The 21178-nt window shown below is 48.2% G+C and overlaps 1 protein-coding gene across 1 annotated transcript; it reads left to right on the forward strand.

Annotated features, from left to right (window-relative positions):
• Positions 1–4543: 4543 nt before the first annotated feature.
• PXMP4 (peroxisomal membrane protein 4) lies at positions 4544–18813 on the forward strand. The gene is made up of 4 exons (XM_081292487.1): positions 4544–4752; positions 9911–9973; positions 13700–13898; positions 15330–18813. The coding sequence occupies exons 1-4, from the start codon at positions 4640–4642 to the stop codon at positions 15591–15593; spliced, it is 639 nt and encodes a 212-aa protein (XP_081148613.1). The 5' UTR covers positions 4544–4639; the 3' UTR covers positions 15594–18813.
• Positions 18814–21178: the final 2365 nt, after the last annotated feature.

The raw sequence follows: 21178 nt of genomic DNA on the forward strand, positions 1-21178 counted from the left end.
CAATTTGCAGTCCCACCAGCCATGTCTGAGTGTGCCTTTCCCCCCACATCCTTGCCAACCCTTATTATTGCTGATATTGTTCTGACTGGAGTAGGTTACAGTATACTTTTATCAGCTCTGCAGGGCATTTGCACATGCTGTTCTCTCTTCTTGAAAGGCTGTTTTCCTACCTTTGCCAGGGACCAAAAGGGAGTTCTCCTTCAAAGAATAGCCTGACAGTTACAAGAAACAGCCCCCTGGGAGACATCTAGCCTGGGAGACACCCTGCAGCCATCCATCTCCCTGAGACATCCTGCGGCTATCTGTCTTCCTGAAACATCCTGCGCAATCTCACCTTGTGAAGACTTCCAGCAACTGCCAATAAGAGAGCTCCCTCATCCCCAGCCCATAAATACCCCTGTGTGAACAATAAAAGTTTGCAGCTTGATCAGAACTTTTGTCTTGCTGTCACCCTTCGTGTCTCTTGTCCCTTCATTCCTCTCCATCTAGGTTCGCTGCCCACGTTGATGTGTCCTGCCGGTCGGGACATACCTTCATCAGAACAATGGGAACGTGCCTTCTTGCCTCCTCTGACAAGCTCTCCCCGACCTCCAGGATGGCATAAAACCCTCCTTTGCCATTTTAGGTTCTCCAGTGCCTGGTACAAACCCCTATTATGTGATACTCTGCTATTGTCGGTTCTGTTTTTCTCCACTCCTTCCATGGGGAGCCCTATGTTGAAGGAGTGTGGTGGGGGTGGGCACAGTGGGCCACTTCACCTTTTGAATGTAGCCCTCCTTGCTCTCAGGCTTATTTTTAAAAGGACATGTTTTTTCTCTTCTCCCTCTCCCCATCTCTAACAAGATTAGGGTGACTGTGTTATCTTCCCCTAGTTAATTGCCCTTGAACACACCTGCCAAGGAAGGAGCTATCTGCCAGAGGATCTAAGAAGTGAATACCTAACACAGTTAGGATGCCCCCGGACCCCCTACAGGATGCAACCCTTGAAGGAGTTCTTTAAAATCCCCCTGTTCCTCCTGATGGACAGAATTGCAGCCTCTGGGACAGGAATCCCCTGTGTTTCTTCTTTACTTGCAAAGCAATAACACTTTTTTCCTTTTTCTCAAGACTGTGCCCTCATGATTAAATTGGCATGAATTGGCATCACCAGGGACAAGGACTGAGATTGTGGTAACAGTTGGATCTCAAGGCTTGGCACAGAGGCACTGTGGAAATGCCCTGACTTGATGGGACAGCTCATGAAGGGCTCCGAGATGCAGAGCTCTAGAGCCCCACCCCAGCAGGCAGGCAGCCCCCTGCCACAAGCTTTCAACACCAACATTTTATTAGTCCCATGTCCCATTTCCTCAGGGCCACCTAGTTGACACTGAACAGCTTGATTGGTGGCTAATCGCAGCTTAGAGACTTCTGGGACAAGGAGTCATGTAGTAATTCCAGGCATAGAGCCAAGTAGGGAAAAGGGAAAGTCTGAGAAATTTCTAGTGTCCCACTCCACAGTGAGTGTCCCAGCTACCCCAGAAAAGTTGACTTCTGGGAGAATCATTAGCGCTGGAACCAAACTCCCAGTGGAAGAGGAGTAGAGGACACACAGGGAGCAGCGCTGGGTCCCGCCATCTTGTTAGACTTGTCAGCATTGAGACGAGGCAGAAAAGCATGGCAGCTGTTATGGACTGAACTTGTGACATTCCCCCGCTGCCACCAGAATTCACATACCTCAGAATGTGGCTGTATTTGGAGATAGGGCTTTTACAGAGATAATTAAAGCTGATTGAGGTCACATAAGTGGGCCCTAATCCAATATGATGTGCTTATATAGAAAATGCGAGGACCCACCGAGGTGGGCAGAGCGGGCAATCATGTGAGGACACAGAAGGTGGCTATTAACAAGCCAAGGAGAGAGGCCTCAGGAAAAAGTAAACTTACTGACCCCCTGAATTTGAACCTCTAGCTTCCAGAATTGTGAGAATATTTATGTTGCTGTGCCACCCAGTCTGTGGTATATTGTGATGGCAACCTTGGAAAACTAATATAGTGGTTAAGGGCTGGGGATGTGGCTCAAGCGGTAGCGCGCTCGCCTGGCATGCGTGCGGCCCGGGTTCGATCCTCAGCACCACATACCAACAAAGATGTTGTGTCCGCCGAGAACTAAAAAATAAATATTTAAAAAAAAGATTCTCTCTCCTTTCTCACTCTCTCTTTAAAAAAAAAAAAATATAGTGGTTAAGATAAAAGACTCTGGAGCCAAGGCAGGAGGCCTGGACTCCAACCTGGCCCCATCCCTTATCAGCAGTATCATCTTGCTTTTCAGTGCCTCATTCTCCCAGAGGATAAGTGGGCATTGTTATAGAAACCACTTCTTGTTGTGACAAGGAAATCATTAACAAAGCATTCAGGGGCTGGGGCTGGGGCTCAGTGGTACAGCACTCGCCTACCATGCAGGAAGCCCTGGGTTGGCCTCAGCACTGCCAAGAAACAAAAAAAGGTGGGGGAAGGGGGAAGCCAGGCACAGTGGCAAACGTCTATAATCCCAGACTCTCGGGAAGCTGAGGCAGGAGGATTGTGAGTTCAAAGCCAGCCTCAGCAACGGTGAGGTGCTTAGCAACTTCAGAGAGACCTGTTTCTAAATAAAAGACAAAATAGGGCTGGGGATGTGGCACAGTGGTTGAGTGCCCCTGAGTTCAATCCCCAGTACACCCCCCAAAAAAGAAAACAATTTCTGGTATTCAATAAGTATTCCAGGATGCTCATTAAATAAATTTTATTTATCTGGTCAAAGGTCCCTATTATTTTTTTTTAATTTTATTTTTTTATGCCAATTGCTTTTTTTTTTAAGAGAGCGAGAGAGGAGAGAGAGAGAGAAAGAGAGAATTTTTAATATTTATTTTTTAGTTCTTGGCGGACACAACATCTTTGTTTGTATGTGGTGCTGAGGATCGAACCCGGGCCGCACGACTGCCAGGTGAGCACGCTACCGCTTGAGCCACATCCCCAGCCCCAAGGTCCCTATTATTGACAGACTCAGAGTTGTGCAAATTAAACTAAATAACTAAATAAACTATTTCACCATTACTAAAGGTGAAAAAAAAAACAGAAAATCCAGTTTTAAAAATAAAATAGATCCAGCAATTCTCTTCTTCACTGGGCTTTGATGTTGTCCTCTGACATTGCTTGATCCACCAGTCTCTACTGGCAATAATATCATGAGGTGGGCTGGGGATGTGGCTCAAGCGGTAGCGCGCTCGCTTGGCATGCGTGGGGCCCGGGTTGGATCCTCAGCACCATATACAGACAAAGATGTTGTGTCCGCCGAAAACTAAACAATAAATACTAAAAATTCTCTCTCTTTAAAAAAAAATAATATCATGAGATATGGTCCAAGGGGACACTGGTACAAGTCACAGCCATCAACCAGTGGCAGTTGCTCACTCCTGTAATCCCAGTGACTATGTGGAGGCTGTGGCAGGAGGACTGAAAGTACAAACCAGCCTGGGCAACTTAGCGAGACCCTGTTTCAAGATAAAAAATAAACACAAATGGCAATGTAGCCTAGTGGTAAAGCTACATTGCCCTGGGTTTGATCCTTGGTCAAAAAAAGAAAAGTCACAGCCATCAGTCAGTGTGTAGCTGTTAGCCAGTGTCAACCCCACACAGTAATGTCATATGTAAATGTCACCCATAAACGCTATGAGACATGAAAGCCCCAAGCTGTATTGCCAAATCGTATTGCTTCAAAAAGCGTGTACACATTAGGGTTACATCAAAAACAAAACAAAAACGAAAAAGAAGACTAACAGTGAGCAGTGCTATTTTCCATGGGATATCTAGGAAGGCCTCTCTGATAAACATGGTGTGTGAGCTGAAACCTGAAGGTTGAGAGGAAGTCAGCCATGGGAAGAGCTCTGGGGGACGCACACCCGGTGGGGAAATGGTTACGTGCAAAGGGTTTGAGGCAGAAGGGTTCTTGGCAAGCTCAAGAAACAGAAAGGAAGCCTGTTGGGTGGAGAGGAGCGAGTGAGGTGGCAAGTGAGGAAGGTAGCACTAGTGAGGGAGGCGGGGGCCAGGGCATAAAGTTCTCTTCCTGTGGACCCTGGGGAGGAGTTTGGCTTTTAAGAGTTGGTGGAAGTCACTTAGGGTGTCACTTGATTTATGCTCTGAAAAGATGGTCGTGATGTGGGCTACCAAGTCAGAAGCGTCAAGCCAGTTCCTCCTAATGTCACCACCTAAATCGTCTATTCCAACTACAACAAGCCCACCTCCTCCTGGAAGCCTCCATGCTGGCCCATGGCTGCCACACCTCCTTCCAAGCCCCTGGGTGAACCGAACACGTCTCTAAGGAAAAGTGGCTTCTAATTGGACAACTGCAGGTTTGCCAACCTTCCGGAGGCAGAGTCATTGTGATTGGCTAAAGCTCTCCTCTCCCTTCCAATCAGACGGTTATTTTTAAGAGTGAAAACATCCCATTATTGTTGTGGACGAATAAGCTTTGTGATTGGCTCACTCTACATGAGTGACGGCAGATGTAGCCTATGGGTACACAGACGTGGCGGCGCTTTCCGTAGGCGGTGAGCTGTGCTACCGCAACCCGGGGCTGTCAGTGTGAGTCCAGCTGAGTCCCTCAACCTCACTTGCCTCCCGCGCTATGGCCGCCCCGCCGCAGCTACAGGCTCTACTCCAGGCGGTCAACGCACTGCTGCGCAAGCGCCGCTACCACGCTGCGTTGGCCCTGATTAAGGGCTTCCGGAACGGGATCGTGTGAGTGGGGCGATAGGGCTGGGAGGGGCTGAGGGACCCGCCAGGTTGAGTTGGAGACGCGAGTTCGAGGCCCGGCGCCGCTGCCTGTTGTGCCCTTGAGCAGCCGTCGCGTGTCTCTAGGACTCGGTGTCCACCATCTGTGTAGTGGGAGCCGGGTTTTGACTTCCAAACGCCTTGCCACCTCTGAGCCAGGGCTCCCACTGCGCTGTTTCTGGATCCTCCAGTGCCAGCACCTGTATCCCCTTATTTGGGCCCAGTTCATTCAGCCTGGCAGTGCACCCTTTGGCCTATCTGGCTTCTGCGGCCCTTCTGCACAAACTGGACTCTGGCCTCTAGCAGGCACCTCCTGTTTATGTGCCCCCATTAGGCTGCCTTTGGGCGCACATCCTTCGGCGCTAAGTCCTCATTTGACACTGGGGACTCCTGGGGGAAGTCAAAGAAAGTAAGAGAAGCAGCAAATATTTGCTGGGCAAATTGATTTCACCTCTTTATAACCTGAGGAGTGAAGTCTTGGGGTCATTTCACCTGGCTGGTGCCCTAAAGGGAGCTTGGCCACCTTTAAACCTCATGCGTGACAGCCACCATTTATTGACAGCCTACTGTGTTGGAACTGGTGACCAAGCAGAGAACCAACCGAAGACCTGTGTTCCCCTAAAATGACATTCTTGGTGGCAAAATGGCATGGTGGCAAGCATTTGCACTGTCAAGATTTGAATCCTGGTGCCACCTATCTGTGTGATCTTGAGCAAGTCATTTAACCTCTCTTAGTCTCAATTTCTGTAAAATGAAACAGTAGTTCTTTTTTTAATATTTATTTTTTAGTTAGTTCTCGGCGGACACAACATCTTTGTTGGTATGTGGTGCTGAGGATCGAACCCGGGCCGCACGCATGCCAGGCGAGCGCGCTACCGCTTGAGCCACATCCCCAGCCCGAAACAGTAGTTCTTAAGTCATACTGTCAGAGGACTGAGTCAATATGTGTGGAATATTTACCCCCACACACATAATTGTTGGCCGTTATTGTGTTACAGTCACGTGATGTCTACCTGGCTCACTCACTCCTTCACCTTTCACAGGCCTCTGCTTAATTGTCACCTCTTCATTGAGGCCATCTCTCCGCTGGGGCCATCTCTCCGCCTCCTTTTCTATTTGTCTCTGTGGTACTTGTCACTATGGGATGCTAAAGCATTTGCTTTTCTATCTTGTTTTATGGTCCAACTGCCTCACTAGAAAGTGAACTTGATGAAGACAGAAATGTTTACCTACTGTGTCCCTTGACGTACTCACAATACCTGCTACATAACTGTGAATTCTCAAATATTTATTGAACGAATGAATGCCAGCAAAGTAGGTATTGCCATTGTCCCCATTTCCCATATGGGAAGATTGTGGCTCAGAGAAGTATGTATACTCATTGCTCATGGTCCCATCACTTGGTCAGGGCTTGAGCCAGGATTCGAGCCCAGGGATGCTCAACCCCAATGACAGACTCTAGGCTTTCATAAAAACTCAGAGGCAGGTGGAAGCTAGTTCCTGCTGGATCTGACCAGATCATATCAGCCACTCTTTTTGTGACCAGGGTGGGGTGAGTCCTGAGATAACATCAGTATCCCCTTTGCCAACATGTTCACAGGACAGAAACAGAAGTGAATAGGAGTCACACAGCCCCAGGGTCAGCAGGCATTGCCCAATAATGTTGTCTTTGTACATCTGCCTCTGCTCTAGCTGTCCCTGTGCCTGCAGTGGACCTTCCCAGCCAAGGCCAACACCTTCTGGGTCAGATCCTTGGGCTCTAATCCCAGATCTTTCATCTTTGAAGCTGAATGATGCTTCATCTCTTTTGGCCTCCATTTCCTGCTCTATAAAACGGAAACAGTCAACTCACCCACTCAGGAGTGTTCAAAGGCAGCAATTGGATTACTGGATGGTGCTACAAAACTGTGCCCATCTGTAAGAACCTCAAGTCCAAAGGGGAAGTCTGAGTTAAACTACCACGGCAGTACCAGGTGACAAATGTCTTTCACAGGAGGTGGTAGTTGTTTTCTGAAGTTGGGATTTTCCAGGGAAAGAAGGGCATCCCCAGCAAGGGAATGACTGGAATGAAATCCGGAGGTGGAAAAGAATATCCTGTTTGTGAAGAGAGGGTATTCATTTAGAGAGGCAACTTAGATGATGGAGGTGTTTGAACTTGGTAAAAATTTAACTCACTCTGATGTTTCACTCCTCAATATTTCAATGTCAAACTTTACTCCCGAAACATTCCATGGTGCTTCTCTAAAACTAAAAGCATTTTCATATATGGCTAAAGTGTCATGATTGCATTTAATCAATTAATGATAAGAATTCTATAATATTGACCTTTGCTCAGTCAATAGTCAGATTGTCTCAGTTGTCCCACAAGTGTCCTCTACAGCTAGTTTATCCAAGTCAGGACTCTCCAGGACATCACATCCTCCTATCATTATGTCCTTTAAGTTCTCTTTGATCCATTTAAAAGAATAATCCTGTGAACAGGAAAGTAACTGACTGGATCTTGCCGGATCATATCAACCACTCTTGGCTATGACAAATCTCATTATAGTTTGAGGACTTTGGGAAGGGGCTTGGCTGATATAGGAAGTTGGGGGCACTGTTCTGATTGTGTTTGAGGTAAAAGGAAGGTCCATTTAGTTTTGGTCAATTGGAGAAGGCTCAAGGCCTCTCTGTGCAGGAGACATAGATGTGGCTCTGGAGGGCCTAGAGGAAGACAGCTTCCTGAGCTGAGATGGGGGCTCTGGGCCTCCTGCTTACTGTCAGGCAAGGGAGAGGACAGGAGGTTCAGCGGCCTCTGCAACTATAAACCAGTTTTTTTGTTTTGTTTTGTTTGGGCACTGGGGATTGAACCCAGGGGCACTTAACCACTGAGCCACATTCCCAATCCTTTTGTTGTACTTTTATTTGAGACAGGGTCTCATTAAATTGCTTAGGACCTCAGGGCTGGGGATGTGGCTCAAGTGCTAGCGTGCTCGCCTGGCACGCGTGCGGCCCGGGTTCGATCCTCTGTACCACATACAAACAAAGATGTTGTGCCGCCGAAAACTAAAAAATAAACATTAAAATTCCCTCTCTCTCTCTCTCTCTCTCTCTCTTCAAAAAATAAAATAAATTGCTTAGGGCCTCACTAATTTGCTAAAACTGGCTTTGAACTGCGCTCCTCCTGCTTCAGCCTCCAGAGCTGCTGGGATTACAGGGGTATGCCACCACACCCAGTTTATAACCAGCTTTAAATTGTTGACATTTTAAATTTTCTTTCTCATTTTTCTTTTTGACACTGATGATAGAACCCAGGGCCTTGTGCATATTCAGCAAGTACTCTACCACTGAGCTACATTTTCAGCTCATTTTAAAATTTATTTTGAGGCAATCTCATTAAATTGCCCAAGCTGACCTCAAATTTGCAATCCTCCTACTTCAGCCTCCTGAATAGCTGGGATTACAGGTGCGTAATCCCACTGCACCCAGCTAATTTCATTTTTTTAAAAATTAGTTAATGAAGCTGGGCATGGTAGTGCACACCTATAATCCCAGCTGCTCTGGAGGCTGAGGCAGGAGGATTGTGAATTCAAAGTCAGAATCAGCAAAAATGAGGTGCTAAGCAACTCAGTGAGACCCTGTCTCTAAATAAAATACAAAGTAGGGCTGGGGATGTGGCTCAGTGGTAGAATGCCCTGAGTTTAATCCCTGGTACCAAAAAAAAAAAAAAAAAAAAATTTGGTTAATGGGCTAGAGATGTAATTCAGTGGTAGGGTGCTTACCTAGCATATGTAAGGTTCTGGGTTCAAGCCCAAGTACTGCCCCCCACAAAGGCAACACTAAACTGTAAAAAAAAAAGTTCTGTGCTAAGTTGGAGGTGTAGCTCAATGATAAACTGTGCCCCTACCTCATGTGAGGGCCAAGTTCCATCCCCAGCTCTAAAAATTAAATGCTAAAATGTCCTGCCTGCTCCATCCCTCTGCCACCTTGCATCTCCCCCTGAAGACCGTCCCTGTGTCCAGTCTCCTATCTTCCCCCAGGAACGATATATGCATATACAAATAAATATGTGCTCCCCCACATCTTTTAAATTTTTTTTCTTCTGAAATTTGTACAATTATAGAAGAATTTCCTCATTTTTTGCAATTTCTGCTGTACTGCACACAGTTACACAACTTGCTGTTATAAATCCCACAGACTCTCCAAATCAGTGTGCATAAAGCCGCTCATGCTTTCCACTGGATGATGGAACCATGTGTATTTACCCAGCAGCCTCCTGTGGACAGATGTGGGTTTGATTCATATATTCAGACACAACAAGGAGGCCCATAAGGATCTTTAGGTCTGGTAAGATCTGTGTCAGGCAGCTAGAAAACCTGGTTAGGACTGAGGGTGGAGACACCCAACAAGGAAAAGTAAAAGATGTGCTAGAATCGTTTACATGTGTTATATCTTATGTGAAATGGAGAATACCTTTTGTTTTTTATTTTTAAAATTTTGAGGTACTGGGCTGGGGATGTGGCTCAAGCGGTAGCGCGCTCGCCTGCCATGCGTGCGGCCGGGGTTCGATCCTCAGCACCACATACAAACGAAGATGTTGTGTCTGCCGAGAACTAAAAAATAAATATTAAAAATTCTCTCTCTCTCTCTCTCCTCTCTCACTCTCTCTTTAAAAAAAAAAAAAAAAAAGAGCTGCAGAGAAGTTTGGGGATCTGTGGGGCAATAAACTGTTGCCCAAACCTCGTCTTAAGGGTCAGAAGGTTCGGCTGAGATTAGAAAGCTGAGGGAGAAAAGGGGTAAGGGAAGAGCACGCTGTGGACCAAGGCAGGACGGCAGGGGCTGTCAGGAACTGCAGGGAGGTCAGCAGCTTCCATCAGAATTATGCCCAGAACCCGAGGGTTTGCATCTCTTTTTACAGTTGGGGAAACTGAGGCTCAGAGATGTCCGATGACGAGCTGTGTCCATACCACAGGATAAGAAGAGCTGAGCTTGAACCCAGATCTCACTGGGGAGCCATCATGATTTCCCTTCCCTGAGTGGTATCAGAATGAGGAATGGGGAGAGGGGACAGGGTTCCAAGGGGGGTGTCCAAAAAGAAGCTACGAGCCCGTGATGCCAGAGTAACCGTTTTCTTTTGTTTCTGCAGCTATGGAGTCAAAATCCGGGCCCCTCACGCACTGGTCATGACCTTCCTCTTCAGGAGTGGCAGGTACCACCCGTTCTGGGCACCCGTCAAACCAGTTCCACCCTCTGTGCCTGGCTGGGTCCAGCCTGGGCCCTGCCGTACCTAACTCCAGCTCCGGTCCCACGTCCTTGCTTGAAAATGCCCAGGCTCCCCACTGTTTCCAAAGAAGCCCAACTTCCAGGCCTGGCCTTCAGTGCCTTCTGTAGCCTGGCCTCAGCTCTGTCCCTACTCTGTCCACCCAGGGATGCCCTGGGCACACAGAGCTCCCCACCTTTCCATGCACTTACCACAAGTGGTTCCACTTCCATTTGCCCAGCTCCACCCACCTCCAGGATGCCCTGTCCTCCTCCTCCACACCTTTACTTCCCTCCTGTCAACCTACACCTGCTCTTTGTGGCTCTGTCCTCTGCGAAGTTGTCTCTGATCCCTCCTCCCTCACTTAAGCATCTCTGCCTTCCTTCTGATCTCCCATAACTCTTCCCTTCCCAGAAGATATCTTGTGGTGCAGTGACCTACCTGGAGCTTGTAGGGGTCACAGAAGCTCCTACCAACCACGTCCAACTCATTTGAGAGTTTCTCATTTTGTATTTTTATTTTGCTGGTTTATTTTTGTTTGGGCTTTTAACCCTCTGAACTTTTTTTTTTTTAACTGATTCATTTAACAAATGTTTATCAAGAGGTCAGGGATGGTGAGGGAAAAGGTGAGGAAAATATTTATTTACTTAACTATAAAATATTTATTTACTATGTGCCAGACACTATTCTAGGTACCAGGGATACGACAGGGAACAAAACTATGATTGTGGCGCTGTGATCGCAGCAGCTCAAGAGGCTGAGACATGAGAGACAGCAAGTTCAAAGCTAGCCTCGGCAGCTTAGCGAGGCACTAAGCAAGTCCATGAGACCCTGTTTCTAAATAAAATACAAAATAGGGCTGGGGATGTGGCTCAGTGGTTGAGTGTCCTGAGTTCAATTCTCAGTACCAAAAACAAAACAATGATTCTTGCATTCCTAGAGCTTATCTTCTAGCAGCAGGTGGCAGAAAGCCAGCATAATAAATAAAGAAAGCAGATGGGGTGTCAGAGGGTGAAACAGACTGTGGGAAAGAAAAATTGGAGCAGGAGAGGGAAGAGTGGAGGGTGCTGTAGGCAGGCAGGCTGCCAAATTCAGTAGTGAGAGCTTCCATGAGAAAGTGATATTGGCAGCCGGGCGCGGTGGTGCAGGCCTGTAATCCCAGCGCTCGGGAGGCTGAGGCAGAAGGATCACAAGTTCAAAGCCAGCCTCAGCAAAAGCAAGGTGCTGAGCAACGCAGTGAGACCCTGTCTCTAAATAAAACACAAACTAGGGGTGGGGATGTGGCTCAGTGGTTGAGTGCCCCTGAGTTCAATCCCTGGTATCCCCTACCCCCCCCAAAAAAAAAAAAAACACCCAAAAACAAAGAAAATGATGGTGGCCTTATGACTAGAGTGGGTGAAAGAGCTGGCCAAGCAGTCACCAGGGGAAGGAGCATTTGAGGGTGCTAGAACCGTCAGTGCAAAGACTCGGGTGGGATCATGCCCAGTGAATCTGAGGAGGTAGGAGCTGGGTGGTTGAAGGGGAGAGGCCAGAGGAGGGTCATGCAGCAACCTGGGTCAGGCTGTCCAGCTTAAGGCCAGAGAGGAATTCGGCTTTTTCTTTTAGTAAAACAGGAAGCTGTTGTAAGATTTTAAACAGGAGTTGCCATTGACCCCCTCCATGGGGATGGGGGTCTTGCTGTGTTGTCCAGGCTGGCCTCAAACTCCTGGCTTCGATCCTCCTGCCTCAGCCTCACAAGTGGCTGGGACTACCGGCACATGCCACTGTGCCTGGCTTGTCTGACTAACTGCAGTGGTGTGAGGGTTACTAATGTGCAGCCCGGTTAAGAAGAGATTGGCCCGGGAGGTGGGAGTGGCACCGGGCCAGAGTAGGTGTGTACATAGGCTGACAGTGGTGCCACAGACTGTCAAGGAGAGGCCAGCTGCTCAGGAGGCTGAGGCAGTAGGATCACGAGTTCAAGGCCATGCAACATAGCGAGAGCCTGTCTCAAACAAACAGAAGTAGGTGTCCATTAGGAGACAGGGGCAATGACCTAGGTGAGCAAAAACTGGCCCGGACTGAGATTTCACAGGGAAATCCAGCTTTCTTTCCTTAGAACTGACAACGCTGGGACCCATGTTCCCGTGGGGCGAGAACCAGCTGCTACTGGCAAATTTCCAGTGGGCCCAATGGACCCACCTCACTCTTTTAGGGTCCTTGAGGGCTCTCAGATGTGGTATTCCTGATTGAGAGGTGTACACTCGGCTTCCCCCTGCCGTCTCTTTACTGCCACCTAGTGGGGTTTTTTTGTTTTGTAGTCTGGGGGTTTAACCCAAGGTCTCATATATACTGGGCATGCGCTCTACCACTGAGCTCCATCCCCAGCCCTTTTTATTTTAATTTGAGATAGGGGTTTGCTAAATTGCCTCCAATTTGCCATCCTCCTGCCTCAGCCTCGCCAGTAGTTGGGATTACAGGCTTGCTGCGGTTCCCAGCGCCCCATAATGATCCTCAAAAGAATCACCTCCATTAAACCGGTCCCGTTTCAGGATGAAGACAAAGCTCCTCCTGCTGCCCTGCATCCTTCTCCCCACACATTCTCTACTCATAGCCACAGTGGTCTCTCTCTGTTCCTTTTTTTTTTTTTTTTTAAAGAGAGAGAGAGAGAATTTTATTTATTTTTGAGTTTTTTCGGCGGACACAACATCTTTGTTGGTATGTGGTGCTGAGGATCAAACCCGGGCCACACGCATGCCAGGCGAGCGCGCTACCGCTTGAGCCACATCTCCAGCCCTCTCTCTGTTCCTTTATCCCATACTCTGTCCCTCCTCAGGGACTCTGCACATGCTGAGTCCTGTGCCTGGGATGGTCCTCTCTCCCCACCTGACTTCATTGATTCCTCCCCATCTTTCAGACCCTGGTACCATCTTTTATCAAAGTTGGACCCTCATTTTGTCATTATGTCATAGTCCCCTCATAATTCCCATGAGGGCAGCAAGCATATCGGGTTTTTCTTGGAATCATGTCCCCAGACCCGGCACAAACTGGGGAGACAGCCACTCTTTCATTTCTTCACATGTTCAAAAAGTTTTGTTTTGTTTTGTTTGGTACCAGGGATTGAAATCAGGGGCACCCAACCACTGAGCCCCATCCCCAGCCCTATTTTGTATTTTATTTAGAGACGGGGTCTCACTGAGTTGATTAGCGCCTCACTTTTGGTGAGGCTAGCTTTGAACTCAAGATCCTCCTGTCTCAGCCTCCGAAGCCACTGGGATTACAGGCATGCACCACTGTGCCCAGCTCAAAAAGTATTTTTTTTAAGACTTACTATGTGCCTGGCCCTGTCCTGGGCCCTGCAGATGAGTAAGCCAGATCTGGACACTACCTTCCAGGTGCGGGGGCAGGGATAATGGAACATGATACAAACCAGGAAAGGTCAGGTGGTGAAAAGAGCCATGAAAAGAAAGTAGGGTATGGGGACAGAGTGTGGTGGCATTCCCTGTGTGGGTGTCAAGGACCAGGTGGCAGTAGTGAAGGCCCAATCTGTTGAGAGAGTTGCAGTCTAGGCTTAACAAGCTTCTGCCCTGAGCTTCTGCCCTTGAGCTCCTCGCCTAGTTGAGTTTCAACGTGTGTGATAGGTAACTGCCCTTGGAACAGCTGGGCCCACTCTCACGGGAGCTCCCTGTGTCTGTGCAGCCTCCGGGACAAACTTCGAGCCATTCTGCAGGCCACCTACACCCACTCCCGGAATCTGGCCTGCTTCGTGTTTGTCTACAAGGGCCTCTGCGCCCTGCAGTCCCACACACAGGGCAAGACCTACCAGTCGCACTCGTTCCTGGCTGCCTTCATTGGGGGCTTCCTGTTATTTGGAGACAACAATAACATCAACAGCCAGGTAAAAAATCCCCCTCAGGTGGGGCTGGGGGCGGGACAAAGTTTAGGTATAAAGCTCGGGGTGGGAGTTGAAGATGAACCCTTGACTATCTTCCATGTCTGAGGTCTGTGACTGCCAGTCCTTGGAAGGTCACTTCTCCCCTCTGTTTCCCCATCTGTAAATCCAGCAACTGCCTGGAACTCATGTCTCCCAAGTCAATGTTACATTGCTCTCTAGGGAAAATAGATTGTTTTTTAAAAATTTGCTCTGTAAACTGGGCACAGGTGGCACACACCTGTAATCCCGGTGGCTGGGGGGACTGAGGCAAGAGGATCGCAAGTTCAAAGGTACTAATGCTTTGACAGATATATTTTCGTAAGTATCTCTCTCCTTCTCTCATCTATAGCTATTCTTCTTCTTTTGGTACTAGGGATTGAGCTCAGGGCCAGTTACTATTTTACCACTGAGCTACATCATTTTGTTTGTTTGTTTGTTTTTATTTGTTCTAATTAGTTATACATGACAGTTGAATATATTTTGACACCTCATACATAAATGGAGTATAACTTCTCATTCTTCTGGTTGTACGAGATGGAGAGTTTGTGTAATCATATATACACATAGGGTAGTAATGTCCAGCTCATTCTATCATTCCTACCCCCATGCCCCCTCTCTCCCTTCACTCCCCTCTGTCTAATCCAAAATACCTCTATTCTTAACCCCCCCCCCTCCCCTTTAATTCTCAGACAAGGTCTCCTGGGCGTGGTGGCTCATGCCTGTAATCCTAGCTGCTCAGGAGGCTGAGACAGGGGGATCAGGAATTCAAAGCCAGCCTCAGCAAAAAGTGAGGCACTAAGCAATTCAATGAGACCCTGTCTCTAAATAAAACACAAATCCGGGCTGGGGAATTTGGCCCAGTGATTGAGTGCCCCTGAGTTCAATACCTAGTACCCGCCCCCTCAAAAAAAAAAAAAAAAAAAAAAGACTGTCACTGATTTGCTTAGGGCCTCACTAAGTTGCAGAGACTGGTCTCAAACTGGTGATCCTCCTGCCTCAGCCTCCTGAGTCTGGGATCTCAGGCATACACTGTCCTGGCTCCAGCTCTTCTTTTCAATTTCTTCACATGGGCTTTCACAGAGAAAATTTTTAAATTTCAGAGAGATTCAGTTTATCAAAATCTCCTGTTATGGATTATATTTTTGATATCAAGTTACCTTTTGGTTTTGAACCAGGTATATTTATTTTAAAAAATATATAGTGAAAAAGAGTAATAAATAGCAGACAACTAGAAATCCCAGGATGTCTGCCACCTGCTGCCTCACACCATCTTGCACACCTTCTTTGAGAAGCCCTGGGCCCCAGCCCAGGAGAGGTCCCAGTGTGGGGACTGGGGTGGGAGGAGGGTTCCCTGGTGGCCATGTCCATGAGTAACCCGGGCACCCCTCTCCGCAGATCAACATGTACCTGACGTCGCGTGTCCTCTTCGCGCTGTGCCGCCTGGGCGTGGAGAAGGGCTACATCCCGGAGCTCCAGTGGGATCCGTTCCCTCTCTACACGGCAGTGGTTTGGGGGCTTGTCCTGTGGCTCTTTGAGTATCACCGGCCCACGCTGCAGCCCTCGCTGCAGTCCTCCATGACCTACCTGTACGAGGACAGCAACGTGTGGCACGACCTCTCGGACTTCCTCATCTACAACAAGAGCCGCGCTTCCAAGTAGGCGGCTCCCAGGTGCTCACCGTGGCCCGTAGGCACCTGGCGAGCTCTGCTGGGCGCCGTCAGCACACCCTCCAGAGGGTCCTGCCTTCTCGAAGTCAGGCCTCACACTCCGTCTTGGCTCATCCCAGGGCTCCATTTGTGGAAGTAAAAGCACAGATTTTCACGTCTCAGTAGGTACTTTGAACGGTGCGACAGATGGCTGAGTCAGGTTGAGGAGTCCTGGGCTTGATTCCAGCCACGCTGCTGCCCTCCATGGCCAGGGCAAGGTCTCTGGGCTTCAGGGGTCCTCGAGCCCAGAAGAGGATCCTTAGAGAGGGTCTCTTTCTGGTGGGTATGTTCATTCTTCCACTGTTCTTCTGTAACAGAGGGCACCTGGATGGTGGGCAGCGGGTTGCAAATACTTTTTAAAGAAATATGAAGTTCCTGTCTCTGGTGTTGTATTGGAGAAGTTCTAGAACCGCACTGTCCAGTAGAAACATAATGTGAGTCATACATGGAGTTAGATTTTTTTCTAGGGCTGGGGATGTAACTCAGTGGTAGGGAACTTGTCTAGCCTTTGTGAGGTCCTGGGTTTAATCCTCAGTGCTACCAGGAAAAACTCTTTTTTTTTTTTTTTTTCCCTAGAAACCAACATTTAAAAAAAAAAAACAGAAAGAAACAGATGGGATTAATTTTAATTATATATTTTGACCTAATGTTAACAAAACATTATAATTTCAACAAATGATTAGCATAGTGAGATATTTTACCATCTTTTTTCTTATACTAAGTCTTCAAAATCAGGTGTGTGGCCAGGCACAATGGCACACACCTGGAATCCCAGTGACTCGGGAGGCTGAGGCAGGAAGATTGCAAGCTTGAGGACAGCCTTGGAAATTTAGCAAGACCCTGTCTCAAAATAAAAGAAAAAGGACTAGGGATGTAGCTCAATGTAGAGTGCCCCTGGGTTCAAACCCCAGTACTCCTCCCCCCAAAAAAATCAGTGCATATTTAATACTTCCAATACACCTCAGTTTGGATGAGCTACATTCCAGTGCCCAGTAGCCACATGGAGTTAGTGGCTTCCATATCAAGCAACACAGATACAGAACACTTCTATTCCCAAAGAAGTTTCTAGTGGACAGTGCAGATCTAGAACTGGAGGATATGACTTTTGTGCTCCCACTCCACTGTGAACCCTTGGGGAAGGTTCTCGACCTCTCAGAGCCTCAATTTCTCATAAAATGAGAATAATATAATAATACCCAGTGTCCACATTGGACTCTTACAACTACAATTTCTGCCACTACTACTGGTTCCTTCCACTTAGTGAGTTCTAATTTCCTCCTGGGTGCTTTGCATATTTTTATTTTTAATCCAAGCAGTGACAATGCAAGTGTTTCTGTTGATCCCCATTTTATAGATGTAAAAACTGAGGGTCAGAGAGAAGAGGTAACCTGCCCAGGGAATATAGTTCATGTAACAGCCAAATTAGTATTTGAACCCAGATCTGCCTGATTCCAAAACCCATGTCTTTTTTAGTGCCTTGTTTTAAATTTTGATGCCATGCCATGCAAATATTAGCTAGTCATAGGATTGAGCCCCAAAAGGGTACCAACTCAGATGCCTGCAGTCGTCCCTAGTGGCATAAATGGAAATGTTTGGGGTGCTCTGCAGTGGAAAGTGATGGGCACAGTGTTTCAGAGCCTGGGTGCTGGTGGAATTTTTTTCAAACCACTGAGCAGAACAAGTCTCCAGGAAGACATGCTCCATAGGCTATCAGTCTGGGACCCTCAGTCTACTAGGAATACTTCCATTAATACACGTACCACTTCCATATCCTTTTGTATCTTAGAAGTTACTAGAAATGTCCACAAAAATCACAAGAGAGCTTGTAAAAATGTAGATTCTGATGGATTGGGTCTGGGTTGGGGATCAGACAGGCTCCCCCCTGCGGACTCCCAGATGAGGCTGGTGCGCAGCCCTGAGCCCCACCCCAAGTAGCAGGGTAGTGTGGAGCACGACAGAGCCAACCATCATTATTCCCTGTGACCAGTGCGTCACAGTGTGGGGTGACTGCGGTGGGTCATGTCAGATTGGACAGGCAGTGCTCCTAGCACAGTTGACTGCAAGCTCAGGGAGGTGATTCTCACTGTGGAGGCGTCGGGGAGGGAGGTTGGGCCATCTCAAAGCAGGTTGTTCTGATGAGGTGGTGGGGAGTGTGTCCTGCTCCACCTCCTCCAACCTGCCACTTCCACGCAACCAACCACCTCTCCTGTTGCCACCATCTCCTGCCTGAGGATTCGCCTGTCACTGGGTTCCGCTTCTCCAGCTGCAGCTCCCCCTCTGGGCGGGGAAACCCTAGGCTTGAGCCCTGTGCTGGCCCCCAGAGCTCCCCAGCTGGATGGAGCCTCAGGAGGCCACAGTGGGCTGGCTCAAAGCCACGCCCTCCCTGTGCCCTTTCTTGAGCCAGTGCTTTCTGGGGTCACTTCCCCCTCAAACCACTCAAGTCCTTGCCTCAGGGTCTGCTGTTGGGGAACCCCAAACTAAAATTGGCCTCTGTACAGCAGGTGGAGAGGGAGCATGACATGGCAGTTAGGGACATGGGCTTTGGAACCAGACCGCCTGGGCTCAAGACCTGGCCTGGCCCCTCTTGGGCAAGTGACTGACCCTCCGTGCCTCTGTCTCCTCAACTGTAAAGTAGCTTTGTAACAGCTCCTGCCTTAGGAGGGTCTGGATGATTAATTGATTCGACATATAAAAGTGAACACTCAATAAACGTCCTCGTTATTTCCACCATGGCGTCTGATGCAGATGGATGCGAGGTCCTGAGAACTGAGTGCACCCCGCTCTTAGCCTGCCCTGCTCCCTGGCTCAAAGTAAAGCCTTGGCTGCCTGCCCTCCTGGGGTCCCCCCACTGCTGTGGGGTAGGTCTGCTCCACCACCGACTGTCTCTGCTCTCTAAGAATAGGTTTCCCTCACAGATGGCATCTCCCTGGATCCTGTCGGAGCATCTGCTGCCTCCAACTGCACACGCCAGGGAGGAAGGCGGTGGGGTGGTCCCTGCCGGGGAGCAGGACTCTGCCTTCCAGCAGCCGAGGAAGAGCCCTCAGCTCCTCCTTAGCTGGGCCTCCATTTTCTTTTTACTCTTCTTTTTTGGGAGAATGCCAGGGATTGAACTCAGGGGCACGCAGCCACTGAGCCACTTCCCCAGCCCTATTTTGTATTTTATTTAGAGACAGGTCTCTGAGTTACTTAAGGCCTCACTAAGTTGCCGAGGCTGGCTTTGAACTCGCGATCCTCCGGCCTCAGCCTCCCGAGCCACCGGGATTACAAGTGTGTGCTACTGCCCAGCTGAGTCACCATGTTCCGTGATCCGTGAAACCGGATGGCCAAAGGACGCTTGACGCGGTAGCCACTTACTGTTCCCAAATGCTGGCTCCTGAAACAGCATCCTGGTTTAACCTGTATTTAAGTCTTTTGACATGCAAAACTATAAAAAAAAAACTTTAAATCAATTATACGGACACATAGTACAAAACTCAAATGGTATAAAAAATGTGTAATGGAAAAACCAGGTTCCCTCCTACACCTAAGCTCCACTCCAAATGCCTCCTCTGCCAGGGGCGCCCACTCTCAGCACTTTCCGAAAATACACAGCCACCTCTCCTCGCCTCATAAGAGACTGTACATTGCAATGTCATCTCACCTCTTTGGTATTTCCTTCCTTGTCCTCTGTGTGTTTGGTTTCTCTTTGGTTAATAGTCCAGTATAAAAGTGAGTCTGTGGGCCTGGCCTGTCCCTTTGCCCCCAAGTCTACCTCCAGAATAGCTTGGGAAGTCCTGCTTGTGATCAGTGCAATAGTAAACCACCCTGGACATCCTGAGCTTCCATGTAAATGGCGCCCAATGTTCCGGCCCCAGAACGCCAAGTGAAAGAGGAAGGACAAAGTGAAGTTAATTTGAGGCCCTTCTGCTGCTCAGCTCCCAAATTAGAGCTGGCTGAGCGAGCCCACGGGAGAGCGATGATTCATGTGCTGAGCCGCCAAGAAACTGCCTGGTTTGGTGCTGGTCGCTCGGGCCGTCCACACCCGCGCTCCAGAAAGGATCCTGGGGGAGCCATCTCCGTCCACGCCGCCGTCCACTCTTCCTGCACCGTGACTGCACTTTGGCTTTGAAGCTGGCATCCCCCCAAACCAGGGCACCTCATGTGCTCCACCTCCTGGAACCAGCCCACAACCCACAACTATGACTTCAAATGGCCGCTTTCTTTGACAAATTAGAGGGTATTTATAAAAAGAAACGCTTTTTTTCCCTCTCCTTTTCTTGTTCCAGTTTCCCAGGGGGAGAATGTCTGTCTTTAACCTTAAAGGGCTTTTTTTTTTTTTTTTTTTGGTAAATGGGGATTGAACCCAGGGTCTAGTGCCTGCTACGCACATACTCTACTTCTGAGCTACACCCACAGTCCGACAATATTAAATTTTCTGTTTCTAATTTATTATTATTATTGTTGTTGTTGTTGTTGTTGTTGTTATTATTATTATTATTATTATTATTTTGGTACTGGGATTGAACCCAGAGGTGCTGTACACTGAGCTGCATGCATCCTCACCTTTTTTTTTTTAATATATTTTATTTAGTTGTACTTGGACACAATAAATTTATTTTATTTATTTATTTTTGCGCTGAGCCACAACCCCAGTCCCCCTTTTTATTTTTTATTTTGAGACAGGGTCTCACTAAATTGCTCAGGGCCTCGCTCATTTGTGGAGGCTGGCTTTGAACGTGATCCTCCTGCCTCACCCTCCCAAGCTGCTGGATAAGTTAGCGGTGTGCACCACCGTGCCCCAGGCTGAAGAGCATTTTTGAGTGAGGAGGTTTGGGTTTTCAGCAGAAGGCCCCTTTTAGGACTCACTGTACTGTAGGTAGCAGGAAGCCAGACTGGCCCACTTAGAGGACAAAGAAAGACTGTACTCTTTTCTGGTGTTGATTTGAGGAGCTTCCCAAGGGAGGACTCTCTGTTTTCTGTACCAGAACTCTGTGCTCAACGCTGCTGTGGATGTCGTGATTTAATAAATGAGACAAAAACCAGGCAGAATTGAAACGCAGGTCCCAGGGCTGGTGTCAGAAACCCCGATCTCATTGCTCTTCTGGGCTTCTCCCTGGAGCCTCTGCCTGTGAGCGGCATGTCAGCTGAGAGTAGGACCCGGGCCAGGCCACATCAGCTCTTTTAAGACACTTCTTTTAGAGTGTCTTTGTTTACATGTGTCATGAACCCCTTTGGCATTTGGTGGAGCCTATCAACCCTCTTGAGTGCTGCTTCCAAAACCCATTCAGTAAAATACATAGGATTACAAGAGAGACCAATTATAATGAGTATTGAAATGGTTCTCAGAAAGAATCTCTGTGTGTGTGTGGGGTGGGGGGGAATCTAACCCAGGACCTCGAGCTTGTTAGGCAAGCACTCTAATACTGAGCTATACCTTCAGCGCCCCTCACCCATTTTTTTTTTTTTAATTCATGATAGGAATGTATGCTCTTACAAATTCATTAAATGCAAGTTCTAGAGGCAGAATCCAAAACCATGATTTTAAAGTTGTGATAAACA

This window comes from Spermophilus citellus (assembly GCF_964194105.1).
Source record: "Spermophilus citellus genome assembly, chromosome: 4".
In the NCBI taxonomy this organism is placed as follows: domain Eukaryota; kingdom Metazoa; phylum Chordata; class Mammalia; order Rodentia; family Sciuridae; genus Spermophilus; species Spermophilus citellus.

Bases quoted from the DNA above. Each gene is read 5' to 3' on its own strand.
- PXMP4 (XM_081292487.1), top strand. From the start codon at position 4,640: ATGGCCGCCCCGCCGCAGCTACAGGCTCTACTCCAGGCGGTCAACGCA. The intron at 9,974-13,699 runs GTACCACCCGTT...GTGTCTGTGCAG, and splicing joins TTCCTCTTCAGGAGTGGCAG to CCTCCGGGACAAACTTCGAG. The intron at 13,899-15,329 runs GTAAAAAATCCC...CCCTCTCCGCAG, and splicing joins ACAATAACATCAACAGCCAG to ATCAACATGTACCTGACGTC.